At 32.3% G+C, this 19003-nt stretch overlaps 1 protein-coding gene across 2 annotated transcripts in view; it reads right to left on the bottom strand.

The window, feature by feature from the left end:
* Positions 1–7958: 7958 nt before the first annotated feature.
* Positions 7959–19003, bottom strand: part of LOC134246574 (uncharacterized) — a 29850-nt gene continuing 18805 nt past the window's right edge. For both annotated transcript variants that reach the window (XM_062728966.1, XM_062728967.1), the window contains exons 4-6: positions 14850–14958; positions 13209–13374; positions 7959–8410 (exon numbers count right to left, since the gene is read on the bottom strand). In XM_062728966.1, the coding sequence (XP_062584950.1) occupies positions 13234–13374; positions 14850–14958 (250 nt within the window). In that variant the 3' untranslated portion in view covers positions 7959–8410; positions 13209–13233. The remainder of the gene's footprint in view (positions 8411–13208; positions 13375–14849; positions 14959–19003) is intronic.

The following is a 19003-nucleotide window of genomic DNA, read 5'->3' as shown; positions in this document are numbered from 1 at the left end:
ACTACATGTACTTTGCCCAGGTTGATAGTCTGACAAACTGACAAACATATGACTTGCAAAAGATATTTTTTAAGAAATGGTTTTCCTTTACTTTTTTGTAACTTAAATGACCAACCCTCTAGCATATTTTCTGCAATAGCAAATTAATGTCCATTGTCCGTCTGTCTCTCTGTTTGTAATTTCTTAAAACTAAGTTTTTATCCAATTTCAATAAAGTGTACGATTAGAAATCCTGAAGACAAGGATGTATAATTCTATAGATATCGGATTTTAGTGTTATCAATTGGTATTAAGGTTGCATCGGGAAAATTCTAAATCAGAGTACATTTCCTCCTTAAGGGTACTAGTAAGTCTGATTTCTGAAATCTTTGAAATACAAGAATGATACAAAAAGGTCTGTCCTTCATTGTATCGGTTTTTGAATTGCCATGGTTATATAGATTGTAAGCCTGTAGAATTCATTAATTCTCTTCCCACTGTTTTCGCCCCATTTCAATAAACCAAGATAATTCACAGCTATTTAGAGACATATATAATTCTTTAAATTGTTTTGATGTGTTGAAGTGGTTGTAAAAAAGAATAAATCGTTACTACTCTTTTTAAAGTTAAAGTACAATTAATTTCATTATATCTTGGTATACAAAATATTTACATGTACAACAGTTCTGACAGAGTGCACGTTTACTTAACATTTTGTATTTTTGGATTTGGATAAAGTGATATACCATAGTATCGTATGAGAGATGCATGTTCTTTTAGAAAGTTTTCTTCTAAATGCTACCTTTTATACAATACTTTCCCCCCAATGATATACAAGGAGTCTACATCAAAATTAAAATTACAGTTATTACAATTCTTTGATTCAAAGGAACCGAGGTAAAATAATTACTAAAAATAGAACAGAACAATGGTATTCTTGAAAATATAACTCCCGTGCAAATGCACAATGTACATTTGTATATTTGTACAAGATTAAAAATATCAAATCATAAAATTATTAATTAAAAACTGGATAAAACAGTGCAGTTACATGTGTACATGTATGTCAGAGTTTTAGACAACAGGAAATTTAAGCAGTAAAGAATCGATAATTATAAAATACGCGATATCATTATATTATAATGCCACTATCTAGGATTTAGGTACCTTAAATTATTTCCCTAATATACGGAAGATTTTAAAACATATATTATTAAGGGCAATGTTTTTAAATAACCCGAATTTGTCTAATTTAAAACGAACAATTAGTTTTTAATAACTGGTTGTTTAAATAACAAACTTTAATAATTTTCATTGCATTTTACAGTTAGAGCTTTTATTTGGATCTGTAAAGAGGTATAACAATGGGAAAATAGTCAAAGAGAACGCCAGAGAGTCTGAGAGATTTTAGTCTAAAAAATACCTTCAAACCATCTAATACTTGACTTAAACTTGATTTCTGATTAAAATTAATAATTTGACATTTTATACTATACCCCCTATAAGGAGAGAGGGTATATACTGTTATACATTTGTGCGTCTGTCTGCACACTTTTTTTTAGGCATACCATAGGTTGGGATACATGCATGAGAGCGTAAATACTATAGTATTAACATCAGAGCAGAGGTATTACCAGTGAACATTAACTCACATGCAACTTTTGTTCTTCGAGGCATGATAACTTTTTTTGCTGTTTTTTCTTTTTCTTTTTCAAAACCTTTATTTAGTATTAATAATTTCCCTTCTTTATGCAGCTAATCACTTTCTTATAAATTTAAGTTTCTGTTTTGAAGTGTGTTGTTCTATATATAGAACTCTGGACAAACAAGTTAATGATACAACGTTATCACCAATCTTCTTTAAAAGCATTATTTTCCAAAGAATCAGGGGCAGTAAGCATATATGAGCTGCCCAATATTTAAAAAAAATTTTATACCAGTGCTATCCTTAAGTTGGTTTATTTTTCATATAATGAGATGTCCAGTTTGATGTAAATAGCAATAAAATTTTCAACATTTGATTTGCAGTTGAGTTATCACGATGTGAAGTTGTGTGATTTTTCCGGAATTGAGAAATTTCCATCAAATTCTCACATTCAAAACAAGATTTAGATATGGCCGCACGCAAACAACACGACAAAAATTTAATAGATTGTTTAAAATGGCAAAATAAATTATTTCCCAAAGTATCATTCTGTTGTTTGCATGCGGCCACCATGAAAAATATATAAAACGATGTTTTTTGAGGCCGATTTTGATCGCTTCCGGTTTCGGTTTTTATATCCAGACGTAAACAAAGTTGGAGGAAACAGAAAATGTGACAGTAGATTTATCGAAGTCCTAACCATTTAACAGGTAGGGATGAATTGAAAATCAGAGCAGTTGTAATTTTACATGCACTACTTACATGCATTGTTCAAAATTAAATCCCCTCCTACACTTATTAATGATAAAAGATTCGACATGACAGACTCCGCTAACTCTATGAACTCGGGGGGACGGTAATCATGTCAAACAGTTGAAAATAGAAAATGTGTATTTAAAATATTTTAAACAGAAACACAACATGCTATCTTCTTTCAAAGAAAAAACAGATTATAAAGAGTTGACTCAATCATCGATTCTCTTTGATTTAGGCCCGAATATTCATGATTCATGAACCTTCGATCGGCCGGTTGATCTGCATGATTAGCCGCGTTTTATCAGTTGTGAAATTCTTTACATTTAGGGCCTGCGGCATTAAAATATAAATACACTACATTTCTATGTTGGTGTTTATTACATATTTTTCTGTCTGAGTACAAATACAACCGGGTCTAGCGTTTGTGTATTCAAGAGACCTTACCCTGGTACCTGTGTACTTTGTGTAAATGTATGGTGTGCTATAACAGTTAAAAATAAAAAAAAAATGGTAAGAGTTTTTTGTTGTTGTTGTAAAACCGTTAAAGAAATGAAAAAAAGTTAGTTTCTTAAAAATAAGCTAACATCACTAAATCTAATTAATGTTCTTTGCAGAATAAATAATAATTATAAATAAAATTCTTTCTATTTTTCTTGTGGGAACAATGTATTTTTTGTTGTTTTTTTTAAACCAATTAATTAAAATATTATTAACGTAGATTTAAACTCTTGTAAGTATTAAAAAAATAATTAGATTACCATGGAATATTTTAAATTCACTTAAGTCACCATTTAAATGAAAAAAAATGTTTGTCATTACAAGCTTCATCTTTTTTGTTTTAATTTAAAGTACTCAATAATGTCTTTGCCTCTGATTTTATTCAATAAAATCAATAAAACTGCTATTTAAATTGATTTCATGAATGAAATAATTATATATTATACCTGGTAATATTAATAAATTATTCCCTTTTTTCATATATATAGAAAATCTTATGCAAATGTATATACACTGTACAAGTAACCCCCCCCCCCCTCCTTCCATAGTTATAGAAAAAATATGCATACATAATATATATAGTAATTTAATTTTGATATTTATAGTTTAATTGTAGGATGCCTGGAGATGGTCCAAAACAATATTCTGTTACTGGAGCTGTTACTTGTTGGTATTGTCAGTGTCGTGCCCATGTGGCCTCAGTATTGTGGTTTCTTGGCTATGACAGACACACAGACTTAGCAGTAAGACCTACTCAAGACTGGGCTGACTACCTTGAGGATGCAGCTGTGCTTCCTGCAGTAATGGATGGCTCATCAGAAAGTGAAATGGGTGCAACGGAAGAGTGACATGAATTGCGACATTGGTTTATTGAGAGTGAACATTCTGCAGATTATAGGCGTCTCCATATGTGTGAAAATTCTCGAGAGGGATGTTAAACAATATACAATCAATCAATCAATCTGCAGGATATGATATCCACTGCATTAGACTCCCATTATTGTTTTCAACAATATAGTGGAAGGCTGTGTATATATTGTTATTTATTAATTGTAAATAGGGATTTTTATGTATCTATGATTTTTTTTAATGTTTAAATTGTGATCTCTTAACATCTGTTATATAATCGAGAAATTAAAATATAGTACATTGTACATCCCAAAAACATATTAGATTCATTGCATGAGTTTAACAAGTTCGGTTGTAAATATTGAAAGATTAATTATGTACCTTGACAAATGAAATGATTTGTTGTTATCATATGATAGTACTTCATGAATAATTGTTATCAAAATTAATATACTGATGTAAAATGCATAATGCATCACAAAATGTTTCTCAGATAACAGTAACAATTATAGTTTATTGTGCAGTGTGTTTATTTGCATATTGAACTTTGTTAATAATTCACATGACTATATATAAGTACTTGTTATTTTTTGTAATATAATTACAAAACCTTTCCAGACAAACATGTACTAGTATAACTAATTCTCTGATGCTTAGTTCATTTTTATGACATTTTGAGGATGATAAACATTATCTTATTATGAGTAAATGTAGTGTAGGCATGAGTGGTGTGATGTTAAACTTCTATGATCTTTTTGGTAAAAGTATAGGTGGGTGATGGGAGTTCTGGAATTTGTTTTTGCAAACTGAAATCCCTTAATATTATTTTTGTCAAGTTTAATGAATTGTTAATAAAAATGTTAGTTGAATACATATCTTGTTTGTTCACTTTGTGCATTCTTTTTATGTTAAATACATAGAATAGTACTTGTCTTTGAAAAATTAACATTAAAGGTTATTTTTCCTCATTTATAGTTTCTGATAGAGTGAATAGGATTTTATTTGAAATATTTTTACCGTAAAGTACATATTGTGAGTGGAGTCCATTTAAAGTTATCTTGAGTTCCCAGATATCTCTGATTTTGAACATAAAAACAAGAGGCCCATGGGCCACATCGCTCACCTGAGCACTGAGGCTTGGAAAAAGTAGCAATTGGTTTATTATTGAAAAGTTTAAATCCAAAAATAGTCCCATGACCAATAATGGTTTTGCTATTCTTGAGAAAATGATTTTTAAAGAATTTTCCCATATATTTCTATGTAAAACTGTGGTCGGCTATTTTGGCTCAGCCCTACCCCGGGGGTCATCATTTGAACAAACTTGAATCTTCGCTACCAGAACCTGAGGATGCTTCCATATAAATATGATCAATTATGGCTTTTCTATTCTTGAGAAGAAGATTTATAAAGAATTTTCCTATATATTTCTATGTAAAACTATGGTCGGCAATTGTGGCCCAGCCCTACCCCAGGGGGTCATTATTTGAACAAACTTGAATCTTCACTACCTGAGGATGCTTCCATATAAATATGATTAGTTATGGCTTTGCTATTCTTAAGAAGAAGATTTTTAAAGAATTTTCCTATATATTTCTATGTAAAACTATGGTCGGCCATTTTGGCCCCGACCTACCCCCGGGGGTCATGATTTGAACAAACTTGAATCTACAGTACCTGAGGATGCTTCCATATAAATATGATCAATTATGGCTTTCCTTTTCTTGAGAAGAAGATTTTTTAAGAATTTTCCTATATATTTCTATGTAAAACTATGGTCGGCCATTTTGGCCCCACCCTACCCCCGGGGGTCATGATTTGAACAAATTTGAATCTACACTACTTGAGGATGTTTTCACATAAGTTTCATCTTTCCTGGCACAGTGGTTCTTGAGAAGAAGATTTTTAAAACTTTTTAAAACAAATTTTCATTAATTCCCAATTATCTCCCCTTGAATGAGGGCGTGGCCCTTCATTTGAACAAACTTGAATTCCCTTCAGCCAAGGATGCTTTGTGGCAAGTTTGGTTGAAAGTGGCCCAGCGGCTCTTGAGAAGAAGTCGAAAATGTGAAAAGTTTACAGACGGACAGACAGACAGACGGACGACGGACAAAATGTGATCAGAAAAGCTCACTGGAGCTTTCAGCTCAGGTGAGCTAACAACTGTTTTACATTAAATCCATTTTTTACCACTTTTAGCTAAAAAAAAATAGTTTCTATTCACATGTTTAAGATCATTTCTGTTGTATTTTTATTAAAAATCCATCTTATATTTCTTTAATTATATTTACAGAAAAAAAAAATTATTAAAAATTTCCAGAAATCAGTGAAAATTGTGTTATTTTTGTAGTGACCCCAAATTGTCTTAGTAGTGGTTTTTTCATCAAAATATGTCTGAAAAGGTGTGATTCAATCATAATTCTTTTAATATTTATAATATTTTGTCCATTATGGGTGGGGCATATTTAGGGTCTTAATGCCCCTGATTCTTCTATGGTCAAATAAAATTTGTCTTTCAATCGAACAAGTCAAATTTATATGGATTGTCCAGCCACTATTATTACATTGAATTGTCCAATTTTTTTTTTTTTTGTTTACCAGGAATCATTTAAAACATGGGGCACATGAAAGTTATGACCAGTGGACAGGGGCTCTTTCTAGTTCATGGCACCTGATCGCACCTATGTTTTCAGAGGCTAGTGTTACCTCTGCTCATTATATGCATATTGTTTAAGTGAACTTTTGAGCATAACTACAGCAAATTAGTTATCTTCATATTTCATCGAAATAATTTTGTCTATGCTAAACCAAAAAGCAGAACAAAATAGTCTACAAGACGTTGTACATGTAAAAAGGCGGAAATAATCATGTTTGCAGTACAATGATGTAAAATTTAAAAATTACACCAATCTGGCAAAGCACTTTGAAAAAATTACGCAAAGTACGTTAAGATTGGGACAAAATTAATGCACTTTGAAATTTTTTTTTCAAAGTGCGTTAAATTTGGGACATGCACTCAACGCACTTTGATAAAAGTATTCAAAGTGCGTTAAGAGTGTACATAAATATTTTTACCATGAGGACATTTAACGCACTTTGTAAAAAATATGTATAAAATAAAAAAAAATCCTAGACTTAGATTTTAGTAATTAAGAGAATGATTTTGTAATAATTATATCTTTCGAAAAACTCTTTAATTTACATGTATTCACTTAACCTCACTGAGAACAAGGAGAAGACGACTTACTAGTAGAGGGTCTCTCAGTCCAACTCTTTTTTTTATACATTGTACATAGCCGTCGGTAGCAAATTGAAAATCTCCCCCCCCCCCCAAGGTAAGCCCCAATTTTCAATACCTGTATTATGTATATCTTTGCAAAGCATTTGTGTGCCTACCCCCCCCTCTGTCTTTTTGTAATACAGTCATATGCTCGTGACGTCATAGTTGAGCGGTTGAGACGTCATAGCTATGTGAAGTGAAAACACTGTAAACATGGATTTAGCAACATATTTTTGGTAATTTTGACAGTTTTATTCGCTGCCAGAATGGTTTATTTATTTTCATCTATCTTACATCAGGTCGAGGAATTTTTTTTTTACAACAATCTTCGTTATGGGAAGGGAAATCTAGAGTTTTCCCGCACTTCTGATATTCGTCACACTGTGACAGGATATCATTTTGATATCATTTCACACTGTGACAGGATATCATTTTTATTCAATGAATAAATTACAGTATTTCACGGGTAAAAATGTAATAAATGTTTTTATTTAACTGGTATGACGTTGAAAAATTTTAATAAATTTTAGTTGACATAAAATGCATGCAAACTGGAAAAAAATAAGTACAGTAAAACATTTAAAAGAGAAAGAATTTTCAAAGTATCGTGGTATGAAAAAATCAAATTCGCTCACTTTCACATCCTGATCTGAAGTGACCTTATTTACGAAAAGTTATCAAACATGTTCAATTATTTATCATACCTAAGATTTGCATACACATTTTTTCAAAGTGCGCGTTAATATGGTCGATATTAAGGTACTTTGAAAAGAAATTTTATTTTTTCAAAGGGCATTGATTTGGTTCCAAATTTAACGCACTTAAAATTTTCAAAGTGCGTAATTTTTCAAAGTGCGTTGTAACAGACCAATAACGTCTGAACTGAATTCTTACATTTAACTCTGTTACGCTTTAGATTGATTTTACCACAAAATGGAGTAACAACAACTCAAACATTTTTAAAGTTTTTGCATTGATGTTGATAATGATAATTGACACAGAATACATATACAATGTATGTGAATATCATGCTGATCAGAATGTTTTAAATTATTTATGGAAATAAAATATTCTTCAAATTCACGTAAAAGCATTCCAGATCATGTAGAATAAGCTTTAAAATAATCTATACAATAATTTCTTTCCGTTTAAAAAATATTCAAAATAAGATTAGCCTTTAAAAATACTCACATATGTTGCAGAGGAATGTATTAAAATGAAAAACAATGAAATTCAGCATTTACTCTGATGTAAAGCTCAGTTGGAAATAGCGTGGTCATATGAACACTTATGAAATTAAACAATAGATTGTCAACAACAAAAGTAAGTTTACAATGTTGCTTTCATTTTCACCAATATCTGGAAAGTGCATCATGTCTGACGCTGACTAGTCTCGTTTCTTCCACCTGAAAAAAAAAAGAATCCATAACATACAAACAAGAATCTCTGAAATATGAAAATAATATTAATGTGTTAAGTTTTGATTTAATGTACTGGAACTGATGAAATCGACGCCTAGTTATCAAAAATTGTATAAGCCGTTTTCTTTTTGTCCATTTATTATCATTTTATGTCAGGATGGTATCTTCCATATGTTTGAAATAATTAGTTTGTACATCTCGGAGGATAGGGGAAAGGCAAAGTGAAAAAAGACTGAGGTCATTTTGGAACTTCGTGATAGTTTTTGAATTAGAACAGAGTCTCTGGATCATAGCTTGCACTGGTGAAAACTTAAGATCAGTTGAAGGGCGGGGAGCAATTGTTATTTGATGGCTATATGTCAATTTGTGTACGAAGTATTTCGAAAACACTTTGAACCAGTATAAGAAGAGTTATATGTATAAGATATATGTACGAGGGGTGTTAGAAAAGTTCGCGGACAAGTTCTATTGTGATCGCGCTATTTCCATGAAACCGGTCAAACTTTCCAGATATAATCTTGACATTTTTTTCCAATAAATATACAAGAATTTGGTGCTCTCCGGTGATAATTGAAAAATATATGGCATTTTTATTTTGATAAATCTTGCTTCACGGAGCATGCCACATTTTGGCACGTTTAGTTCACAAAGACTCTTTATTAAAATTAAAATTGCACAATTGTAGTGCCCAGAGATTTATTATATTTTACCTGCCGCTTAAGTATGCAGGAAACGGCACTGGGAAAAATTTTGAACTAAATTGGAGGGTATATGGCTGTTTTATAGCTGTTTATAAATGATCAACGTGTAAGTACACAGCCAAAAATCGGAACGTCATTGAGCGTCATGGAGCAGTGCACTACGTAAAAATTATGTGTGCAGACAGGAAAATGTCTAAAAAGAGACTAAAATGTTTAAGATGCTGTCGGGAATATCCTGCACATACAAAGAACAAGTTTTCAAGTGGTTGTAGCTTCATAAGAATGGAAGGAGAAACATTTTAAATGATTAACTACATCGATACTTCAATACCCCTCTATCGCATGGACGTTGCGTTTCGCCAATGTTTTGCATAGTTTCCATACCTGATCGATTGAATGCACAGCCTTATTATTTTTTAAGATCTCAATAATATCCGAAACAGATGAAAGACATTATAGTTGAGAAGTAACATGTCTTGATATAGATATTCAATTTTAAAGTAGAAAAAATATGAAAAAAATATAAAGAAATTAAAAATTCATAGAACTGCGACAAAGCTTAAAGAGTTGAAATCTGGTTGTCACCTCGCCTTACGTCAAGTGATTGCTCCGTGAATCCCATAACCCCATAGTAAAAATAGTTGTAAAATTTTAAGATTTTATTATATTGACCTGATTTTTTACATACCAATAAACAAAATGTAGGAGTTCATTCAGTCATAGGTCATACTTCACAGTAAACAATAGATTTTCTATAATTCAATGTGTCCGCGAACTTTTCTAACAACCCTCGTATGTAGAAACCCAAAAGTAAGTTAATTACCCTGACCCCATTTAAGAAAATGAATTTTATTTTTGATAATTCAGGAGGGCATGAACTACGACGTTCTCCGTCTGCATATTTCATCTATAAAGCACATATGTTGAATTTAATGTAGGATACTTATCAGCTTCTTTTATTCTTACTTAATCTTTTCGGATAGCAACCACCCTATAGACTAAACAGTATTACCTCTACGTTTCTTGGGTTAATTTATTAGCACTTAACTAAAGAAACCGTATCTTACTTAATTCAGAACGCAAGAAATGGAATTATATAAACAAAAATGACTTATCGTAGACTAGCTAATGTAAATTTAAGAACTACGAAAGAAAAAAAGACTAAGAAATGGAAACCAATAATTACCCAAGAAAGGAAATACCGAATACTTTCCACAATGTCTTCGTCTTTGATGAATAATGTAATTCTACTTAATTACACTCGCCCTAAATATAAGGCTTTGTCTTTTAATAAGGTATTTTTGTTTTGATAATGCTCATTTTCTTTTCCCTATAGAATACAGTAATTATATGGTCTGTTGATAAACTGGTTTTCTAGTGAAACCAATCAGAGCTAATGGGAAATGGGACACCCATCATACACTAGAAAAACAATAATTAGGATCGGGCACGTCATTCTTATGATATCCTTTAAAGCAAAAAAAAGTCTTCTCGATGCATGCACTTGAGATATTTGAGCTTCAAAATACCGATTTTAATGTGGATGGGGTTTTCTGTATAATCAGAAACATAAATAGTAATTTATCACAAAAAATTTGAAAGGAGGAAACTCAAAGAAATATTTATCACTTCTTCTCTTATTGAAGAAACGTGCTCTGAATGTCCTTTGTGGTCCTTTCAGAATCTTCGGCATCCCTTGTTGTTTTTGAGTGATAATGGGGCGAAGCTCGTTATGCATAATTTTCCCTTGTTTCCTACTACCATTGATGTCCCTGGCGGACCCAGCAAACTACACAGTGATTCCTTATATCCATACCCCCGCTTGAAAAAGTAGGAGGGTATATAGTGAAAGGGATGTCCGTCCGTCTGTACGTCCATCCCTCTGTCTGTTACGCTTTGGGGTACCCATCTCTTATACATGACTCCTCTTATACCACTGAATGAAATTTAATGAGACCTTCATAGAACTATTCTTTGTTATATAGTGCCATTGTGCATCTTCCATTTTTCACTTTTTGATCGGAAACATATTTTGGGTACACTGACACTGCCATTTTTAAATGATATTGAAGGGTACCCATTACTTATTTTCAACTCATCCTATACCACTGAATAAAATTTAATGATACTTGCACAGACTATTTATTACATAATAATACGTATAATGCCATTGTGCACCTTCTACTAAATTACTTTTTGATGTTACACTAATGTCGGGTCTCCCTGAGCAAAACATGGACTTTGCCATTTTAATCATATAGGAGACGGGGATATCATACATGTAATTGAGCTCTGTGCTCACACTAGCTCTAGTTTACTTTTTGATTTCCGTTCTCATAGGGCAAAATATGGACTTTCATTATCATTTAGTGAGCTCAGTGCTCACAGTACTTTTAGTTGACTTTGCTTTTCTTTATTAAACACTTTGGATACTTAAATAATGAGACTTTCACAAGATCATTATTACAAAATGCCGTTTTGTATCTAGTTGTATCTCAATACAACAAATTGTCAAGAAATACGCTTTGCCATTTTCCTCATATGAGAGCAGAGGCATTGTTCCCCAGTGCTCACAGTCTCCCTCAACTCAAGATCATCATACAGAAAAATAAAGCAATTTCTATGCTTTACACTAGCAAGTGAAAATAAAGTGACGAAGTTAGTACCAGGCTCTTGGTTCATAAAACGTAAATGAACTCGCATTTGATTCACTTTATCACTATAAATTCTTCTTCTTCTTAAAGTAAGCGCATCTAAGTAAATTTTATTCCTTAAATTTCAATCAATATTAGCTTAAAAATTAGAGGTTCTGAGAGCACTGAGCTCACCAAATGATACTCCCGTTTCCGTTATGATTATTTTTGGTAATAGCCATGTTTGCTCTGGGAGACCCTAAATTAATTTCAAATCAAAAAGTAAAACAGGATTGCACAATGGTATTTATATTATAAAGAAATTTTTTCAGTGGTAAAGGAGGAATTATGGAGATTGGTATCCCTCAATGGCAGTGTCCAATTTCTGCTATCTGAAACCCCAAATATGTGTCGAAAAAGAAAGTACACATTTTCACTATATGTTACAAAAATTCTATGAAAGTCTCATTGAATTTCATTCAATGGTAAATAAGAGATGGATAACCAAATCGTAACAGACGGACGGACGGAAGTACAGCTAGACGGACATCCCGGTCACTATATACCCTCCCACTTTTCAAGCAGGGGTATAATAAGAAAGAAAGGACATGGAAATTATATGAATTGTGAATAAAAATGGAATATACTTTTATTAGTGTCTGAAAGTATCAAATATATCTATGTTTTTCATCCATTGGATACTACATATGAAGCTAAGGACATTCACTTTCAATGGTTAAATATACCTTAAGAGTTATTGCAGAGGATTAGAATGTAGATTTTCCCTTAACCGTTGACCCATATGATATAATGTAAATCTAGTTAATCCAGCAAATGCACTCATAATCCTCCTTCTAAAACGGGCGAAGCCCGTTAAGCATAGCTTATCCCATGTTTACCACTATCGTTGATGTCCCTGGCATATTATACTAACTAGTCAGTGATTCCTTATATTTCCATTTCATTGTGAAATAAAGTTGTAGATTTAGACTTTAAATATGTAGACATAGATTTAAATTACACAATGACTCCCATGACAATTTCAATAGTCTTCACCCACTGACGTCAAACACAAAGGCAGCCGCACGAGATTTACATGCATATTTGGCCCCCTTAGCGTCAGTCACAGAGACAGATGCGCACGAGATTTGCATGCATATTAGGCCTCCTTGGTTCTTGACCTATCTACCTGCCTAATTTACATTCCGGTAGAATTATCAAGAAATCAACTCCGCTAACTTTCAAAGGGTTATCACAGAAAAAAATATTAGGAATGGAAATATTGTAGTATATATAGCATTCAGTTCCGCATTAAAAATACATGTAAAAGCGATCAGTCCTCATTAACACCAGACTTGGATAGTATGTTAAGGATGTCCTGTGTAAGACCCCATTGGTCTTTTCTTAAGTGAGTGTCAGGCATTGACTGTGTTACAACTGGTCACTCACCTTCGTCTTTTCTGTAGTTTGTACGTTATTCCTCCTCTACGTCCTGTTCGTTACACTTATAGTTATAGATCCTGTCAAAGCCTTCAAACTGGAGGTTACGGTACACTGTAGCCTTCACGCGGGGCCGAGAACTTGGTACTATGTTCAATGGACAAATACATCTTACCTGAAAACGAACAAAAAGTCAAATCTTGGAATTTTTTAAGCATTTGTTGCAAAGGGAACATGTTGAGGAGACGTGTTCTCTTCGCGCAGAACACTGGGACATTTTATGGTAAACATGCATTATACATGTATATAACTGTATATAGGGAAATTTTTCGCCCCTCGGCTGGGCGAATTTAAAGCGGGATATTAATTCAAAGAATACAGTATAATTTCTGAAACAAAAGTGTGATTGGGTGAATTTAAGATGGGGCAAAATTCTTTGCAAGATTGAAAGGGCGAAAAAAAAACGGGGCAAAAATAACCCTATATACGGTATTTATTTTACATTACATTAGTATGAGACAAACTATGTAAGGACAGTTCGTAGATCCCATTAAGTGGTTTATATCTGGTACTAGAAAAGTAAACTTCACCCTATAAAACAATGCTTTAGGAATCGTATTAATGAGAGATTATTTATAAACTGCTATAATAAGTAAACTAATAATTTTTCAAGTCGGTAATTGCTACTAGTATTTAGCATTGCAGCTAGTTGTCAATACTCAAATATAAAAAATACTCATAGATAATGTTTATCTAAAACTCTGATACTTGGTCAGTAACAGTACCAAATACCAATGAAAATGTAGCCCAGAGTGTTAAGTGAAATAAAACAAGATGTGTTTGTGAAACACCGATGCCCCAGTGTCACAGCTTTTGGGGATGGTTGGAGTTTCTCAAATGCAAATCAAACGTCAAGGTCAAGGGATAAGAAACTTCGTTGCCTTAAGAAATGACTAGCTCAATGAATATACCTGTTAAAATATAAAATCCTCTATAAAAACTATTAATATTCAAAAGTTATGGCCAAGGTCAATGTTTTTTTCTTAAAAGTCAAACTCCAAGGTGAAAAGGCCACTGTCACAGAAAAATACATCAGTAAATTATGAAGCCCTTAGATTCAAAAGTTATGTCCAAGGATAAGTTTTTAAAAAGTGGATCACGCTCAAAGTTCATGGTCAAAAATATTTAAACCCATCGAAGGATCACAACGAATATACATGTGATGCATTTAAGCCCTAGCACCAACTGTTCAAAAGTTATGACCAAAGTTAAAGTTTGAAAAAATCTTTCAAAAGTAGGTCAAAATCCAGGGTCAAATATGTTGGTACCTAAAGAAAGGCTTTGTAACAAGTAAACACATTTGAAACATGAAATAAAAAATCTCACCCGATCAAAAATTATTGGCAAACTTTAAGTTTTGCGGACAAACAGATATAGACAGATGTCCTGGTAGACAGGGCAAAAACTATTTAGATCTATAACCCGAATTTTTTCATTACTGGGGCATAAAACGGTTTTTTGTACTTATATTAAAATGATTTTATGCTTAGCTATCACAAAGCTGGCCTTTTAGAAAAATCATTATTCCTTTTAAGTATACATTTACCAGAGTTACCAAGATTCCGAGAACGGTTGGGATGTGATACCTACTTCATAGTATGATTTGTCGTTGAAGTCCATGGAGTCCACATACATACGACGAGCGATCATCCCCGGTCTACAGGTGGGCAACCGGTCCACAGGCTCACACAACACCTCCCTATTATTAGAACATCAGAGACATTGACATAACAGAGGATGCTGGGTAATTTATGATATATAATATACATGTAATATATTTATCTCATTATTATAATATTAATATAATAATTATAATTATATTAATATTAATATAGTATAATAATTGATATAATATAATATACTAAAAGACAAATTCAAATATCAACCGAGAATTGAATAAAAAAAAGATCATCAAAATTAATTATATTAAGCATATGTGATGACTTACATGTAAGGGTTTATGTGTCAAAGTGACAACTGATTTTACACTTGTAATAATTTTCTGAGTATCTATTTGGTTTATGAAAAATTTTGAAGGTATTTTCAACCGATTAATAAAGTACAAAGACCGACTGAACTAACCTAGAACTATTGTCCTCATTGCTACTTTTAAACATAAGAGGGTATTTGTTCGTGCTTCTGCATAGAATTGTCGAATCAATGTAATTTTTTGTCACAAAATAATGCAATTAGGCTTCTTTGGTGTGTTTGGTATAAGGCATGAAAATTGTGTTACTATGTGTGGATGGAACTGATTGGAAAACTGGAACAATAATACAAGTACAATTATTAAGACTTTTGTACTTCCATTAGTTTTACTTGACACTCTCTGGTTGAATTTTTTACATTTTGTTAACTTTGTTGATTTAACATGAATTGAGTTAATTTCTCCTAATAAGAGAGATTGGAGTTCCATCATGTTTGGTCTTGAATTGCCTGAATTAATAAGAAGTCCTGGCGGAGAACGATATTTTCGTTTTGTTATCTTTGAGAGACTTCACCACAAAGGATCACGTTTGAGGTCTGTTGAATCCATTATGACAGCGGTGAATTGCATACGAATCCCTTACATGCCAATACTTAATTACATAGGGCTTGTATTGGTCACAGTGACTATACAATGAAACCCAAAGCGAACAGGGCAATTGCACATGGGGGAATAGATCACGTCCAAATCCATTAGGCAGCTTCAAAATCATTTGAAAGGGGACTCTCATTTTCTTCCCGTCATGGATAGCCGGCAAAGTATCGAAGTCGGAATCTATTTATCATTACTAAAAGAAAGAACTTTCAGCTCTTGCCCCGAAAACAAAATTATCTCTACATAGACTCCATAGTAACATCCATAATAATTTACAGGTTCAATACAATGATTTCTATGTGGATCAAACTTAAAGGAAATTTAGTAGATAAAAATAAATGGCTTGCATTTACAGAAAAGTTTTAAAAGTAAAAAAAGTGGAACCAATACAAATGACTGATAAAGTGCCACGAAGAAGTATCAGCAATAATTCTTGAATGTGTACGATCTGCATAATCTGACATTTTGAAAAGATTTTGATAAATAGATTAAAAGATTGAATCAGTAGCTGCCAAAAGATTTACTTGAGAAAAATAAACAGAACAATTAACAATAGCCAAAAATTTTACGAAGAACTTTGAAACATATGCTTTACAGAAATATTTTGATTCTGTTCACCTGAATGATTGAATCTCTGCAATCTTTTGGAAATGTTATACTTTTCCTTTCGAAAATAACATACTTTTTTATATTGAAAATAGCATACATTTTATTATTGAAAATGATCTATCATTTGTTTTTAAGGTAAAGAAAACGATGTTAATTTCCAACATAGAAAAGGAAATGACACGCAGCGCCGATCCAGCATAGGCATTACTCTTAAGGAGAGTCTAAAAGACAGAACCAAACCAAGCACATAATCTCAAAGATGGACTTTTGATTGTTTGATTGAAAATAAATGGGAAAAGATTATTATTTTTTGCATCACTGTGTTTGTTATCCGAAAACAGCATCAAAGTTTGGCGGAATAAAGAACATTCCGATCGATGTCGCGCAGCCGACATAACCAGAATCTTCAACGATTATCTTCCACTTTTTCTTTCCCTACGCCTTTTACTATTGCGCATTAGAGAGGTTTCCTATGATGTCTTTTATTTTCAAGATGATTCCCCTAGATGAACAGGCACATGAAAGCTATTTAGCTCTTTATCATGTCATTTATAATGATAAATATAATCTGATATGTACCACATTAATAGCTTTTCATTATTTGTGTGATTTCATTCTCAAACGTAATCATCCTTAAATTTCAATCAGATATAGAATCTAAAAGAATGATTTACATAAAAAAAATCAAAGCGAATTTTTTCCTTCAGTATGGTTGTCAAGATCTTCTGATATAGTGTTGGATTTAGAGGTTGTGCACTTCATCTTATTAATAATTTACGATTTTTTAAATAAAAAAACTAAACGGCATTATTAAAAAATAATATTAATACAGTGAAACTTGTCTAAACCAGATGTTATGTATTCTGGAATCTTACCTAATGCGAACCAATATTAAACTTTATTTTACCTCCCAATATTTTCAATTGTTGCATATGTTGTTTAATCTGGAAAATTGTCTAATCCGGCCAAATTCTCTGGAGCAAGCGGTGTCCGGATTACACAAGTTTCACTGTACAAGTACATGAAATATGTTGAGGTAACGAACAGTATTCGGGCTCAAAAGTCCATAAATCATTTCAAAATAGGAGCGGAGTAAAACATTAGAGGTTGGATCACGTGGCAATCATGACCTTTACAAATGTGTACAACCTCATCTGTAAATTCTGGTCCGGAACTCCAAGTGTCTGTGACATATAGTTATGATTTTTTTGTATTTTTATACTAGCATGGCACGTGAACTGCAAAATACATCATGTAGAATATACATTTACTTTTCAAGGCTTTAAAATTTACTTCGTTATTCATCCATTGTAAATAACGAAAAATACGATAAGCAAATCACTCGAGGCGAAATAATGCTTTTAGCATCAATATTGCTTTACTTCACCTAAAATCAGATATTTTCCTTATTAAACAGGGATGGGTGTCTTTTTAGATTAGACACTCGGATTAGAAACTCGGGTACAGTTTGAGTTAGCTTCTAAATTTTTAAAGAAATTAATTTAAAAGATACATGAATGCTGTATAACTGAAATGGGACAGTTCACGCTTTATTAACCCTGATGTCGATTGTTAAGAAAAAGGCGTGAACTGTTCCAACCTAGGTTACAGTATAACGTAGAAACCTTTTCAATTTATTCTTCAAACTTAACTTGAGTTTAGTTTTTAAATTCATTTGATTTTCTTTCATTACATATAGAAAATAAAACCTTTCTCCTTCAAAATGACTTCAAATTGTACGCGTTCTAAACTATGGAAGGGAATTACCGCCAAAAGTCTATGTATCTTGCTTTTATTCTTATTCTGCCTACTTCTTTATGCTTTGTTATTATTGTAATTATATGTCACTTTATTGTTTTCATATTCGTCTTCATTATATTTCACTTTGACTTTTATCCTTCTTTATTTTGCCCTTACTTCTATGTAGCTTTATTCTTGTAAATTCATTTTACTTTCTTTTAAATCGATACTGTTTCTTAAATGATTATTACTATTACGAACGTTAACTCAATCATGCAAACAATGAAGCATATTCAATGAAGACGAATACAAGTTGTCCGAATTTAGTGCCGCATTATAACGCTAGGTGGCAGGGGTGTTCGCTAAGAGTGTTGGTAAAATTAGGTAAGCAAACCCGGGCCGGGGTTATTCGAGTTTTTTCAATTTTATGTCTTAATACTTTATTAATCAAACTTAAATTTTTAAAAGACCGATGTTTGTTATAAGTTCAGGTATGTACCCGATACATGCCATTCCCTCGGAAGTCTCGCTAGATGGTAAGACTTCCCCTGGAAGACTGACTACATAGTGATGCTTCCTTCGGAAGACTATAGATAGTTTTCGATTGACCTAAATTTAGCAAAAGTTACCTCCCGTTGGCCGCCATACTGGAGGTCCAAATGCTCATATTCCTTCATTGTTCAACCAAATTTAAATTTTTATATTTGCGATTTTGAATTAGGAATCATTATTTTTCTGAAGTATATACATTTTTGGAAGCCTCCTTTATTAAAAAAAATTATTTAATAAAGATTTTCCACCAAATATTTATGCT

This window comes from Saccostrea cucullata, unplaced genomic scaffold (assembly GCF_032062105.1).
Source record: "Saccostrea cucullata isolate Sc308-1 unplaced genomic scaffold, CSIRO_AGI_Scuc_v1 ctg5531, whole genome shotgun sequence".
Lineage (NCBI taxonomy): Eukaryota > Metazoa > Mollusca > Bivalvia > Ostreida > Ostreidae > Saccostrea > Saccostrea cuccullata.
This window is presented reverse-complemented; position numbering and strand designations above follow the sequence as displayed.